The 14,986-nt window shown below is 39.8% G+C and overlaps 1 protein-coding gene across 1 annotated transcript in view; it reads right to left on the bottom strand.

Annotated features, from left to right (window-relative positions):
- ACTN2 (actinin alpha 2) overlaps nucleotides 1-14,986 on the bottom strand; it is a 66,936-nt gene that overhangs the window by 15,424 nt on the left and 36,526 nt on the right. The window contains exons 8-12 of the mRNA XM_021527082.3: nucleotides 12,270-12,355; nucleotides 10,750-10,842; nucleotides 9,503-9,733; nucleotides 8,245-8,392; nucleotides 6,538-6,688 (exon numbers count right to left, since the gene is read on the bottom strand). Of these exons, the coding sequence (XP_021382757.2) occupies nucleotides 6,538-6,688; nucleotides 8,245-8,392; nucleotides 9,503-9,733; nucleotides 10,750-10,842; nucleotides 12,270-12,355 (709 nt within the window). The remainder of the gene's footprint in view (nucleotides 1-6,537; nucleotides 6,689-8,244; nucleotides 8,393-9,502; nucleotides 9,734-10,749; nucleotides 10,843-12,269; nucleotides 12,356-14,986) is intronic.

Consider the following 14,986-nt stretch of genomic DNA (forward strand, 5'->3'; position numbering starts at 1 on the left):
GGTTCGGAGAACAGGGATCTCCAGATCCACATATGCCACCAGGATGAATGAGTGCATTCACAAAGGACATCAGTCACCATTGCTTTTTCACCTGCTTAATAGGTTAGTATCATCCTGAAGAAATCAACTTACTAGTCTGCCTGAGACTGGAATAAATTTTTGAGGTTATGTCCTGAGATTCTGGACTGACTCTGCTTCAGACTGAGCTTTTGATCTCAGTGGCAAATGATAAGCATCCATAATACATGTGGTTGATGCTTTGGAAACTCCCTTTTATTGGTGAATCACCATCCATTGAATTTAGTTCTTGGCTTCGCCTTGAGAACACTCTGCCCAGTACTAAATGCTGCAGAGATTGTAAATAAGTGACACATGTCAGTAATGAATCTAAGGCTTACTTTGAGGCTTGAACAAGACAGCAAATGCAGATAGAATTTGTTCCCTTTTTGTTAGAGCATTCTTCTCTAGGCAATTGGCAAGAGGAACGAACAGATCACACTGCCAGTAATACAGAGAATCACAGAGGACAAAATGAGAACAGAGGCAGCTTTCCTCTGTGAAGCCAGAGGGCGGAAGCCAGCAGCTCTGTAGGCCAGGGGCTGTGTTCATGTTTCCTCTTCTAAGCCCAGTCAAAGCAATCTGGTTTGGGATAAACCTGAGAAGTGTAAGAAGCATTCTGTTTAAAAGAAGCTTCAGATGTGCTGCAATCAATTGACTGTTGAAAGTGAGGAATGGTAAAACAGGTAAAAAAAATACCATAACAGAAATCACAGAATTACAAAATCACAGAGTGGATCAGGTTGGAAGGGACTAGAGTGGGTCATCTGGTACAACCTCCCTGTTCAAGCAGGGTCATCCTAGAGCACATGGCAGAAGATTGAGGCCAGGCAGTTCTTAAATATCTCCAGTCAGGGAGACTCCACAACCTCTCTGGGCAATGTCTTCCAATGCTCAGTCACTCTCACATCAAAGAAGTTCTTCCTCATATTCAGGTGGAATTTCCCGTGCATCAGTTTCTGCCCGTTGCCTCTTGTCCTATTGCTCAGCCTCACTGAGAAGAGCCTGGCTCCATCCTGTTGGCACCCTCCCTTTAGACACTGATAGACATTGATGAGGTCCCTTCTCAGTCATCTCTGCTCAAGGCTGAACAGGCCCAGCTCCCTCAGCCTTCCCTCATAAGAGAGATGGTCTAGTCCCTTCATCATCTCTGCATCCCTCCACTGGCCTGTTCCAGAAGCTCCATCTTTCTCTTGTATTGAGAATCCCAGAACTGGACCCAGCATTCCAGATGTGGCCTCACCAGGGTTGAGTAGAGGGGCAGGATCACCTCCCTCAACCTGTTGGCAATGTCCTTCCTGATCCATCCCAGGACACTATTGACCTTCTTGGCCACAAGGACAAGCTCTTGGACAGCTCGTTGTCCACCAGGACCCCCAGGTCCCTCTCCACAGAGCTGCTTTCCATCAGCTCAGCCCCCCACCCTGTGCTGGTGTAGGGGTTATTCCCCCAGGTGAAGCACCCTGCATGTGCTTTTGGTAAATTTTAGCCAGTTGTTCTCTGCCCATCTCTCTCACCTGCCAAGGACCTTCCGAAGGGCTGCACAGCCCTCTGGGGTACTGGCCCCTCCTCTGAGTTTTGTGTTATCAGTGAACTGCTGAGGAGGGATCTGCCTCTTCACCTGAGTCATTGATGAACAAGGTGAACAACACTGGTCCCAGTGCTGGACCTTGGGGGACACCACAAGTGACAGACCTCCAACTTGACCATGTGCCACTGAGTACGACACTCTGGGGTCTGGCACTCAGACAGTTCTGAATGCACCTCACTGTCTACGCATCCAGCCCACACTTCCTGACTTTGCCCATGAGGATGTGAGAGACGGTGTTGAAAGCCTCACTAAAGTCAAGAAAGGCAAAATGGTCTTCCCTCATCCCTCCAGGTAGTTGACTCATTGTAGAAGGCAACCAGATTGGTTATGCGTGATTTACCCGACTACTTCTGATCAACTTCCTGTCTTCCCTGCAGCTAGAGATGGCCTCCAGAATCAAATGCGCCATCTCCTTGCCAGGGATTAAGATGAGGCTGGAGCTACTGGTAGCTCACTGAGTCCTCTTTCTTGCACTTGCTGCAGACTGGGGTGACATTTGTTTTCTTCCAGTCCTCAGGCACCTCTCCTGACTGCCATGGACTTTAAAAGATCATCATGAGAAGCCTCACTATGGTATCCAACAGTTCTTTTAGCACTCATGGATACAGAGCCCATGGACTTGTAAGATGTCAAGTTTGTCTAGGTGTTCTCTAATCCAACCCTCCTAATAATTTAAAAAAATAACAAAAACAACCCTAAACTGTAAAAGTAAACTCTCATATGTAAGGAGAAAACTGCCAGCAAGTCACACTGTACAAGGGCTCCTTAACTGGAAAACTCACTTCCTTCTTTGGAAGCCTTTTCATTAGCCTTCAGGGGGTACAACAAAAGCCACTTATCTGGTAAGAAATTTTAAGTCAGGAGTGTAGAGTCTTGGATGAAACAGGCTGAGATTTATTTTTCTGTCATGAGCTTTTGGCTGAAAGTTGTTGTTTTTTGTTTTTTGGTTTTTTTTTCTTTATAGCTTCATTTAGTTTATTAGATTATGTTCCTGAGTGAGCAAACTTTATTTTTGCTTCAATGAATCACTTATCTCCTTTTGTCAGTTAAGGGTAAGGGCAGGTGTCCTTCCATGAAAGTGAGGGACTGATTGTACCAGCTGTGGTCAAAGTCTTGGAAGGTGATACGCCACCTTCCTCCACAAGCTCTGCCAGGGATATTCAGTCATTCCCCGTAAGAATACTCTACTATCCTCTTCCTTCCAGAGATGTGTGCTGTGGACAAATAGGTAGAAGAATAATATCAAAACAACTTTTAAAAAGGGCTCCCATGGTGCTAACTGACTAAATCCTAAGTTAGTTTACCAAGTAGCATTAAGCAGTGTAGCTTCACTACCTTTCTGGGCCTCCTATTGTTTACTTCAAATAAGTGTATTATAGGTATCAAAGAACATTTTTCTGCTCAAAGCAGGAGCAGAGGAAGTAATAACCCATCAAAGATTAATCAGTTGGAAATAAAACACAGGCTTACATTCCCTGTCCTATTAATTTTTGTATCTTTCTCAACATTGAAGATTTACATTTTGTAAAAATTTTTACTTTGCAGTGCATGAAATACTGCTTCTCATGTGTTACAGACCTTCTAAGAAATCAATCTTCATATTTGTTTGGGCATTTGAAACCTACAGCCTTGGGAATTTAAAAATCATTAGGTTACCACTACTGATCTTACAAGTAACTCAATCTTATCTGTCAAAAATTTAGAATTCAGTGATATTTTGACCTGATCCAGAACTCACTTAAGGATGAGTTCACTTTGGGAACAGTGACAGTGCCACAAAAATAACCTGCTGAGCAACATGTTTTAGCAGTGCTTCAGAACAAGGCTCATGTTAATAATGCACATAAGCACAATTTGAGCTCAGGTCTCCAGAATCAAAATGACTCTAAAATCAGTCTTACAGATAATGGTCTTCTTGGCTGAAAATCAGTCACTATACTACAAGTGATGGATATACAAGAAACTACATTCCAAAAATTTTGTCTTGATGATTGCAAACATTGATATAAGCACATCAGATCATAAATTAATATGAGTTTTTATAGTGCAGCTCACTCAAATTAGCATTTGCTATGTCATAAATGGCAAATCTCATTTTAGAAATGTCTGTCCCCCTTCAGCTTTATATAAAGCCCTCTCCAAGCCTTGTCATGTCTCTTTGCCAAAGAATATCTAAGTCTATACAGGCTGGGAACACAACAATTTTATAGCAGCATCCTGGCTGGAATCACCTGTTTGCATACACACATAAATTCTCTATCTAAATAGTCAGTCAACAAGCTGCAGCAACTTTAACCTTAAGCACACAGTTGACTGAGCTGTAGCAGAAAATACCAGGACAGGAAACTGTAGATAGTAGAGGTCAAGGTCATACTGCAAGAGTTCCCCTTTGAAGCTGCAAAATTAGGCATCCAACAGATTGACTAAAACAAAACATGGAAGTGTACTGACTTGGAATTTCGACACAAATGATAATGGCTTCTGTAAGGGCTTGCTCCAGTGATGAGCAAAAAAACAACCAACCCACCAATGAAACAAACAAAAATCAAGAAATACCCACTTACTTCAACAGGCTTTGTATCAGATGCCAATGCACATTTCTTTGCATTCAGACATTAATCCTTCTTTAAAAATATGGATTAAGAAAGAAATTAGCATTTTCCTCCATAATTTTATTGTGCGAGGAATTATGTATAAATAATTAAAATTGTATTTAAATAGAAGCTGCCCATTAGCTTGCAGCCAGTGATAAAACCTGACCTTTATGTCCTTTTATTCAGTGTTCCCCAAGGGGATTAAGCCTAACTGAGTTAGAGTCACGGTGAAAAATCAGGCACTGATAGCACCATTGTATGGAGAAGCAGAGAAGTCAAATTAGAGCATCTCTAAATGCAATCAGCTTTCAGCACCTTTGCAGCCCAGGCCACAAATAACTTGTTTTACTTCACACAGCAAATTACTGAAACAACTGAGAAGAGACAATCCCAAAATAGACAGGATACAGTGTTGATTGGCGTCACCAGAGGTAAAGGACAGAGGGTTCAAAACACTGGTAAGCAGATGCTGTGCTATGTATGCTACATTCCCAAAGTTTCTCATAATTCATAAAGCTGAAGCTGAATTAGCAATGATTAGGTGTTACAAAAACTTTTAGTATAAAGAGAAACAAATCCTGGGGCAATCCCAAGCACAAACACAAGCTGGATAGAGAATGGATTGAGAGCAGCCCTGGGAGGAAGGACTTGGGGATGTTGGTTGACAAGAAGCTAAATATGCCCCAGCCATGTGCACTCACAGCCCAGAAAGCCAAATGAGTCCTGGGCTACATCCAAAGCAGCATGGGCAGCAGGGCCAGGGAGGGGATTCTGCTCCTCTGCTCTGGTGAGACCCCAGCTGGAACCCTGCATCCAGCTCTGGGGCCCCCAGAGCAAACATGGACCTGTTGGAGTGAGTCCAGAGAAGGGACACAAAGATGATCAGAGGGGTGGAGCATCTGTCCTAAGAAGACCGAGAAGAGCTGGGGCTGTCCAGCCTGTAGATGAGGATGTTTTGAGGAGACCTTAATGCAGCCTTCCAGTGTCTAAAGGGGACTTACAGGAGAGCTGGAGAGGTACATTTAACGAGGGCAAGAGGGAATGGCATTAAACAGCAAGAGGGCAGGTTTGGACTGGATATTAGGCAAAAATTCTTTATTGTGAGGATGGTGAGGTACTTGAACATGTTGCCTGGAAAAGCTGTGGATGCCCCATCCTCAGAGGTGTTTGAGGCAAGGTTGGATGGGGCTTTGAGCAGCATAATCTAGTGGAAAATATCCCTGTCCATGGTAAGGGTCTTGGAATTAAATTATCATTAAGGTCCCTTCCAACCCAAGCTATCCTATGAAATAACTCCACAACAGAGATCAAGGCATGCCAGAAAGTGTTTCATAATCTCATATATTCAGGGAAGTATCCATTCTCTGTGTTTTTTCCTGATTTCTTTCTCATTAACCAAAGCACGGTACTTAATCTGCCCACTGTGCTTTATTTTTGTTCCTTTAAATAATCCTGAAGACAGGATATTTTTTTAATCCATTTGTATTACACAATTAAGCGCTGCTGCTATCAGATATAAACTACATTTTTAGACAAGTATCTGATTTTTAATCGTTAATGAATATGGAGCTGTTTGTGAGCCATGGTCCTTCACAAAGTGAAAAAAGGGCATGTTTCTAAGATTTCATTTCTGAGCAGTAACTGTTCTGCCTGTTCAAGGTGAGAAATTGAAACTTGGAGAGCTGAAGCCAAGGACAGGAATCTGAGAGCAATTTATTTAGTTTCCAGTGTCTCTCCTGTGAAATGGAGACAATGGCACTTCCAAATATATTGTGAAATAGATTGTGAAAATAAACATATTAGAGACTATTAAATCTGCAGGAAGTCAGTGCATTACCCACTATTATACAGATAATAAAGGGATTAGAAGCCTTTTGAAAGGACCAATATACTTGTGAAGATACTTGATCTGTAATTTGTGTAGGTGAAATTATTTTCTAAGTTAAATAATTCATAGCCTGTACCTCTCAGCAGACCATATGAACTGAGAAATAAACACCTCCAGGATTCCCATCAACCCACAATGGAGTCATGGGTAGAGCTAATGCTAAAATATTACTGTGAAGTCAAGTTGAAAATGTTTCTTTTCAAATAGTTTTGGTCAGTTGAAAATCTATATTTGGCTGGGGGTAAGGGGGAGATGAGGGAAAGGTCTCAGTGACCAGCTCAGATAATATACTTATGAAGCTATGCCTGGAATCCCTACATTGGTACCTATGACACTATCAAATTCATTGGAAAGAGTTTATCGCAAAGTTAAATGTCAGCAGCTGCAAGCCTTTAAATGGAACATACTTCAGCTCCTGGGCAATGGCAGCAATCTGTTCCACCCTGTCCTGGTGAGCAGCCAAATCGCTCTCAAAAGCTTCATGTTTCCTTAACATGGCACGGACTTCTGTCAGAGAGGCAGACTCATAATCCTTCTGAAGCAAGGTCTGCTCTTTGCCTGAAAGAGAAATGAAAATATTACTAAATTTTTAGTTTATTTACTCCTTAGTTTTAGTTTATTTACCCATTTATTACTGAATGTATTTGTTAGGAAAATTGTAAACTTAATCAACTTTTTAGTTAAGGCATGGTGAAAATCATATATATGAAATTAAATTCCAACCCCACTGAAATCAGCAGCAAATTGTCCACATATGTTAATTAGAAACATATAATTTTAAGGCTCTCACAGTAACGTCCTGGTTTTTGCATAGGCTGCTTATACAGGTCTAAAATAGTGAGTTATTAGATTGCTGGAGAAACTGGCATAAAAATGGTATATTAGCAAAAACTGTATCTCTAAGCCGCTGTGATAATTTTTGTAAAATAGACTTAAAAAAATAGAAATCACACTGCTATGCTCAGCTTCACTCTTGCTAATGGTCTGTTATTCTTTTTTATGTTCTGCCTTCAATTCATTAGTCATTTCAGCACTTAAAAAAAAAATAAACCCGAGATGTGTGACTGCCTTTTGTCTTGAACACTGAATTTTAAGTGGAAAATGCCAACTTATCTACAAAAGGCTAGAGATACAAAGATTAAGTAGAAACTGAAATACTACTGCTGAGTAGCTCCTATGTTGGACAACTGAATCCAAACAGACAGGCCCTGCAGCTGCACTCACCACATGGCATTTGCAGCTCTGTGAATCCTAGAGCCAGAAGCAACTATTGTTCCACTTGCTGTGTACCAGCTTATGTGAAGTTTTCCCTACACAACAGCTATGACTTGTCACCATGAGTAGTTTATGCTCAGAAAATCAGCTCTCAGGGCTCATAAATGTTGTAGTTTCCCTTCTAATGTCTGCTTGGCATTTATAGCCCTGCATGCTTCCAGCAACTCTGTTAAAGGATGGACTCTGATTCACCTTCAGAGTGTCAAAAGGATCTAGCTGGGAGAAGCCAGAAGTGTGACAGAAATGGGAAGAGAGTCGTCAGGGTGATAGAGCAGACCTGTTTAATAGTCCCAAAAAAAATTGAACACCATTGTAAGGTCCTACAGGTGTCACAACTACAGGTAAGGTTAGGCTACCATTAAAAGCCAGAACTATAAATAGCATATACTTCAGGGTTTGGAGCAAAGCAGACATGAGTCCAGTATCATGTAGTTTATCTGGACTGTTCAGAACATCATGACCAAATAATAATAAACTCAGAATACTTCTGTTAAGAATTTCACACTCAGCCAGTGGTGTGACTGCATTCCTGGTTGGATTCCTACAACTATGTAGGAATACATTAGCAGTAATGGCATCTATTCAAATGCAGAATATTCCCATTAAGTTTGACTCACTACCTCAAGTATTATTTTTACAGTTACATCTCATTAGCAACATGCCAACAAGTTAGGACCATGACTACAGTCAACAAAACCTGACATTTTATCTATTATTTTAGATTGTCTGAAATTGTCCAAACTACTTATGAGTGAGTTTGTAGCTGGCAGATACTCAGCACTGACAGTTCAACTTCAAACATTAAAATACTAAAAATGTTAAAAACCATCTCTCCTCACCATATGCCCACTGTTCATGAGTGGAAGCCTTCTGCCTAAATTTCTCAGACAAGTGTTCAAGTCTTTCCAGTCGTCGTATTTCATTCAGCAGCCACTCTTCATAGCCTTTCTCAGCTTGTTCAAGTCTCTGCCAAGCACCAGCAATATCCTATAAAGACAATACATGGGAGAGGTGGATGAAACTATAATCTTTTTTTATCTAAGTTTACAGACTTTTGATTCATTCACAATTTGGCTTCAAAAAGAAAAGTTTTTATGTTCAGATTTTGTAAAATCACAGACTCCTAGAAAATGTTGTCAGGCAGTTGCGCTCTAGCACAGACACCTGCTCCTCCTAGTGTGTTGCGTTCAGGTGGGTTTGAAGAAGCCCCTATAGAAATGGCTTCCAAGCATGGCTACAGGTCCAAAGTCTTCACAATACATTGCTTTTACCTCCCATTTTACAATGTGTGTGTTCTCTTGTAATATATCTATCTGTTATCGAAATCAAAGTGCTTTGCTTTCACAAGTTGGCAATAGCAAGGATAATTAGTATCAAGAGGATTTGGTGCATGTTTTACCTGGAACACAAATTCATTTCACTTTCTGTAGTACACGAAGTTTTGTGAGCTTCCTGGGAAACTCAAAGACATGAGTGGGAAGCTGAAGCAACAGGATCCTTATTTTCTGCATATGGGGAGTGGACAATAACTCTTTCCAGACAAAGCAAGTTCTTTTGTTTATGAAAAACAAAACAAATGATAGAATAGAGTACAGAAACAGTTTTGCTGTATTCCACAGGAAATGTTTTGACCCACAGTCAAGTCACAGTACTTATCAGCAGATAAGAATTCTTGGTACAGGCTATTCTTATCTTCATAGACATAAGAGAAAAAGCAGAATAGAAAAAAAAAGCCATAGAAATGTGTATTGAGCTATGTCTGTTTGTTTGATGGCTAAAATGTCAGTGAAACCACTGAGTTTTGCTTAAATAAGCAATTGATATATAAGTATTGATAACACTTCCAAAGGAAGTTCTATATCGTCTTGCATCTCCGGATAACTTGCTTTTGGGAAAGCTTCAAAGAGGCAGGAGCATGCTTATTAGAAAGTAAGATTCTGGAACAAAAGGGAATGTGTAAAAGGAATTTAGTATTGAATAAGTAAAAAAACCTGATGTTTCTGAGAATGACTTAGAACGGCTTTTCAATCCTTCACATTGGCATTTTTGGGAGATCTTTGATAAAACAAACAGAATATTAATGCCTCCTTTACTTACTGAAACCATTTTCCCCTCTGATGGCATGAAAGCTGGTCGATTGCTGATTCTCAGTTTTGTTTGCAGGGTGTTGAAGTTGATCTCCAGCTGACATTTCTCCTGGACTTTGGGAGGTTTGTGCTTGCGGCGGTAGTCCCGGAAGTCCTCTAATTTCTTCTGCATAGCCTGCATTGTTTTTTCTGGGGTCCTGTTTTCCAGCCACGGAATTGTCCGGCGAATCCATTCTAAAAGCTTTCAAATCAACAAAAACAAGTCAAATAAAGGCAGTGGAAAAACAACCAAAAGAAAGATTATACTGAGTGTACAAATATTAATTAAGTTTGTGCCATTTTAATATTACTGACTTCAGTTGGTACTGGTGCCTTAATGGTGAGTAAGCACAAGATATTCAAAGCTAAACAGTACTTTTATATTGTATTGCTTTATATAAATAGCAAATTTGCCCAGATATTTCAGGTATTTCTACAAATAGCCTGATTTTCAGAAAGATTAACACACATCTAAGGTGTCTATAAATACTTTAAGTTGTCCAGTATCAACTGCCACTTTCAAAACTATTGGTCTTGATGTTTCAGGTAGTCACAGTTATGGTATCGGGACAGAAACTGGCCTCGGGTAACATAAAAATCTTCACTCAGAAGGCCGTTAGGCCATCTCAAATTTACATACAGAAAGTACTGCTGTGATGTCAGTATGTTTTTGCAGGTTAAGCAACAAAAGATAAGAGAGGTGTCATTTGTGCACTGTACATCTGTAGTTCTGCTCAGCAGATTTGCCATTAAACAAGAAAGGACAGGAGGAGCACATTCATGTGTTCATTCATCTGTTGTCCTTGCTCACAGATGAATTGGGAACAACCTGACAGACCCTCTCCAGGTGTGTTCTGCAGTACACAAAGCTGAGGGGCTTGCTTGATCTAGTATGTTCCACGTCTAGTCAAGGATGCCTGTCTCTGAAGATTAAAGAGACAGGAACCTGGTCTTGGGTCAGATGGATGACAATCCTCAAGACACCCTTTTGGGCACATTAACAAGACTGACTGATTTGCTGAAAGTCACACAGAAAGTCTGTGGCAAAGGAGAACCCGAAACTCAATATCTTAGGCAACTGGGCCTTGTAAACTGCCACTGAGAGATTTACCCTTACAATGTCTCTACTTTTCTGTCTTGAAGAGAGTGCACAAGTCTTTCAGCTTTCAATATTTCATTAACATTGTTGTCACCACATTACAGATAGAGCATCCTTACCTCACTTGCTAGTCTCTCATACTCTTCCATCAACCTTTCATTTTCCTGATTCACAGCAAGCACCTTACAGATCCGGTTAGCTGCAGTCTCAGCCTGTAACACACAGCAAATAAACAGGACATATTCATAAACACATTCTGAGAAAGGTATAGGCTTGGAGAAAGAGAATGTGGCTGCTGCAAATTAAAAAATCACATTTTTTATAGTTGATAATTTATGCTCCTAGGTTGCTTAGATACTCATTTTCCCTCCTTCTGCAGCCATAGATTCCAATGGCCTAAATGAGGTACAGATCAGCACAGAGGTCCCCTTGTTGTACAATGAAACTTTATTATATAATTGTCTAATAAATCTTTTCTTTTTAAGACAGCTTAGGCCATTCTTAAATATATCCTATTAGGTTATTTTTTTAAGTCACATCCAAAAAGTATTAGATTTGTTAGCCACACTGAAAGACACCACATGTGATGCAGGAGTTTCAGACCACTCTACATCTGTACAACCCTTGAGAATAAGTGCAGCTCAACCACTGACAGCAAATCTTTTCATGCTTCCTAATACATTTTTATTTGAAGGCTCTGTGAAGGCTCTGTGGAGCTCTGCCATATTTTAAATTTACTAGTTTGATACCACAAAGCAGTACTTTCATACAAATATGACTCTGGAATCTATCTAATCAAATAAATATCCATGTAGACTCCTGTGTTAGAGTATTTGGATGAATAGCAAAACCTTTTGCATGAATAGCAAGATCTTCTTACCCAGGAATGAGAGAGTGCAACAGCATAGCTGTGGTAAGGTATAGGGGACCTAGCAGACAGGAAGGGAAATTCAGTCCTGAGGAAGAAGGGAAAATATCAGCTACTTTAAAGGTTTGTTGCATTTTTTTGTAACATAAACTGCATTATGTCCATTTGTGTATGAAAGAGTTGGGAAGTGCCACATTTGTAAGTGAATAGCCCATTAATGACAGGTCTGCTGATGATGTTCATGCCTTTTATACTTCCATCCACAAATAATTCTGTTGGCTTCAGTGGGAACCAGGCACAAAAACTGTGTTGGACGTCTTTGCCTTTCTGTCTCTTTAGGCATCCTTGAAAATCTAGCCCTAGACTGCTACTCAGCATGACTAAGTCTCAGTCTCCAAAAGTCAAACATTCCATTATATAGGAAAACCATTAGGTGTTGTAGCAACAAGCAACAACTCCACTTAACAATATCTTCAAATCAGTTTTTTTCTGAAACAGTCCTCAAAATTACCAAATAAAGACTCAAAATTAGAAACAGAATGTCTGTTTGAATTAAAGAAGTTAATTTGTTACACAACAATTAACTAAAACATGTTTGAGAGTGGGTTAAAAACAAATATTAGTGCTCAAGTAATACTTGCAAATGTTAATTAAAACCACACAGTAAATTAGTTGAGTCATTTTGGTTTGTTTTTTTTTTTTAATAAACTAGTGGAAATGTGGAACAACCAATCAAAAACACAGCAACCTGAAGAGACAGTTGATTAATACCTGCTCTGCTCCAGCAAAAGCATGGTAGAAGCAGGACACATATGTCATGATAGCTCTCTCATCAGGTTTGGGAGTGTTCACAATATCTACAAGAGGGGGGAGAAATTAAAATAAAACAAGAAAAAAAAGAATCGAGGATTAGAAAATAGGATTAATAAATAAATGCATAACTTCATGTCCTTCTTACTGTTTCCTTGTCCTTAGCTCTGTATCTGAGAGATTCTACAAAGCTGTAAAAAATTTACTGTTAGATTGAGGGGTCCTGATGGAATAAAAAGTACACTAAAAAATCAATATAAGCTAATACAAAGAGGATGATTTTTTTTTTCATTAAGCTTGATCCAGCAGTATTGTCACAGTGGGGAGTAACCCTAATTTTACCAGGACTGTCTGCTTAAGAATTGGCACACCTATGTCTGGTGACTTAAACGCTGAGGACTTTGACTAAGACCCAGAAAAGGCAAACTACATTTTAGTCTGGGGAGATGTTCTCCAGAAATTGCATTTTAGCATTATGTATCAGTATTGCATTATATTACCAATACCTTTAGTATGCCCAACTCCAAACCACCTTACTTTTTAGAATTTTCCTTCTTTTCTTTAGTATGTGATTCCAGAGCTTGTCTGAGCTGTCTATACATGTTTCTTATGTATTTCTGATGCTTAGCAGCATCCTTTGATGTTGCTGTTTGTACTTACCATTAAGCATTTAACATTTTAAAAACAATCCTGAAAGCATAAGAGAAGGGTTTATTTTCTGAGCATGTTATGATGATTTTGACATCTGTAGCAGAAATAATATCCAGCAGATAGAAGAAAGATGGAATTCTACTATTGTTTTTCACTCTAAGCTTATTTTCATCTTACATTTTTAATGGTGCTTCAAATGAATGCACACAAATTCATTTTAAGGGAATATCATCCTCTCCCATTCAGTAACTAGCTGTCAAAAAGCTACTGGATATTATTAGTAAATATGCAAAAAGATGAGACTGGAAGGTTTGTTTCTATGGAACAAATGGATAGACCACTACTGGCTCTACCAAAACAGCAGCTCACAGAGACAAGAGGCGACAGGAAATGAGCTCAGCTCTAAGATGCTGTTCTAGTGAGGAAAAGATCAGAAAAGGAAAAATTGCTGAAAAAAACAAGACAGAAGGTGAAGGATGAGATCTGATCCATCTACAATCTCACCTTCTGAGCACCAGCAAATGCATGGTAGTAACAGGAAACATAAGTCATAATGGTTCTTTCATCAGGTCTGGCAGTGTTTACTACATCTGTGTGGAGAGAAGAGGGTTAACTGCTCAGAAATTCTCACAAGGTACTTTCATCTGATTATGCTAATGGTGCCACCTCAGTGCTGTAAGGATTTCAAATAAATACACAATTATTCAGGTTGCATCTGTTTACTGGTATGAGTGCAAATTCACCTAAGCTTTAGGAGTCAGCAAGCACAAAAGATACAACTCTCCCTGAAATGGCAAAACATCTGAGGGCTGAGACTGTACAGAAGGGTATTGCTACCTTCTGGTTTGTGGAAACTTCCAAGCAGATGGCATGGCTGGCAGATCTGCTGGGTTCAGCTTCACTGCCACTCCAAGCAACTTCATCTGAATCACTGCAATTACTGCAGAGCTAAACACAGCCACTGACAGTCACAAACCAGAACTGCACTCAGTGTGTATCAGCACAGGGTCCCTGTGGCTGACAGGGTACTGGCATATACTGGGAACCTGTACAAGTCCTGCAGTCCAGAAATACATTTTGTGCTGAGAAAAGTTGGATAGTAGCAGCTCTGCAATCCCTGTGCCAGCCCATCTTTTTAGTTAATAGCATAAATCACAGGAGGGTTTGGCTTGGCTGGCTAATAACCTTGTCCCTACCATGGCAGGAGAGTGAAAATACAAAGTGGGTGCAATCAAGGTATGCATCCATGGGTAAAAATGGACCTTTTCAGTACTTAATAAAGAAAGGCAGGAAAAGGTGTTGTTACAGCAGTTACGGCTGAGCAATGAATGTGTAGTTCAAGCTGGATGAATTCCTGTCAATGTAAGGAGTGCAAAGATAGTGACTTGTAAAGACCCTGGAATGAATGAAAACTTTTAATGTTAACAGTGAAATTTCTAAGCTCAGGACCAATATATTTGCTGATTTTGCATCTACTTTATGTAGCTGTGAACAAAACTTGGCAAAGTTTCCACAGAGAGCACAGTGCAAGTAAAGATGATAAAAAGTGACCATGAATACTTAAAGGGTATTAGAAAGAATATAATTTCATAACTGCCAAAAGGAGAATAATAAGATAAGGAATAGAATGTGCAGAAAATTTGGTGAGGAAAATAAAAGATTTTTTATATTGACTACAAAGAGAAGAGGAAAAAATGTAGAAAGCTGCTCAATGGCAAGGGGACAGCACTTCTCTGTTTATTCCTTGCACAGTTATTTCAGAGCAAAATAATTAAGTGATGTTGTTGAAAGGGTAATTGCAGTTCAAAAGAGGAAAAAAAATTGTTTTGAAGCATGCAAGTGAAACTACTCTTCAATGAAGAGATTACAGCCTAGATTTTCCAAATCATCCTGTCTAACTTTCCAAATGAAGACTTCAAGAGGAGCAGGTGTAGTCAGTTTGAGTGCTCTAGATAATTCCCATGTTATCACTGCTCTACTGACAAACCACCAGAGCCGAGTCTCCATTCTTGGGGAAGAATGCTTTG

Source organism: Lonchura striata, chromosome 3 (genome assembly GCF_050655825.1).
Source record: "Lonchura striata isolate lonStrDom1 chromosome 3, ASM5065582v1, whole genome shotgun sequence".
NCBI classification, from domain to species: domain Eukaryota; kingdom Metazoa; phylum Chordata; class Aves; order Passeriformes; family Estrildidae; genus Lonchura; species Lonchura striata.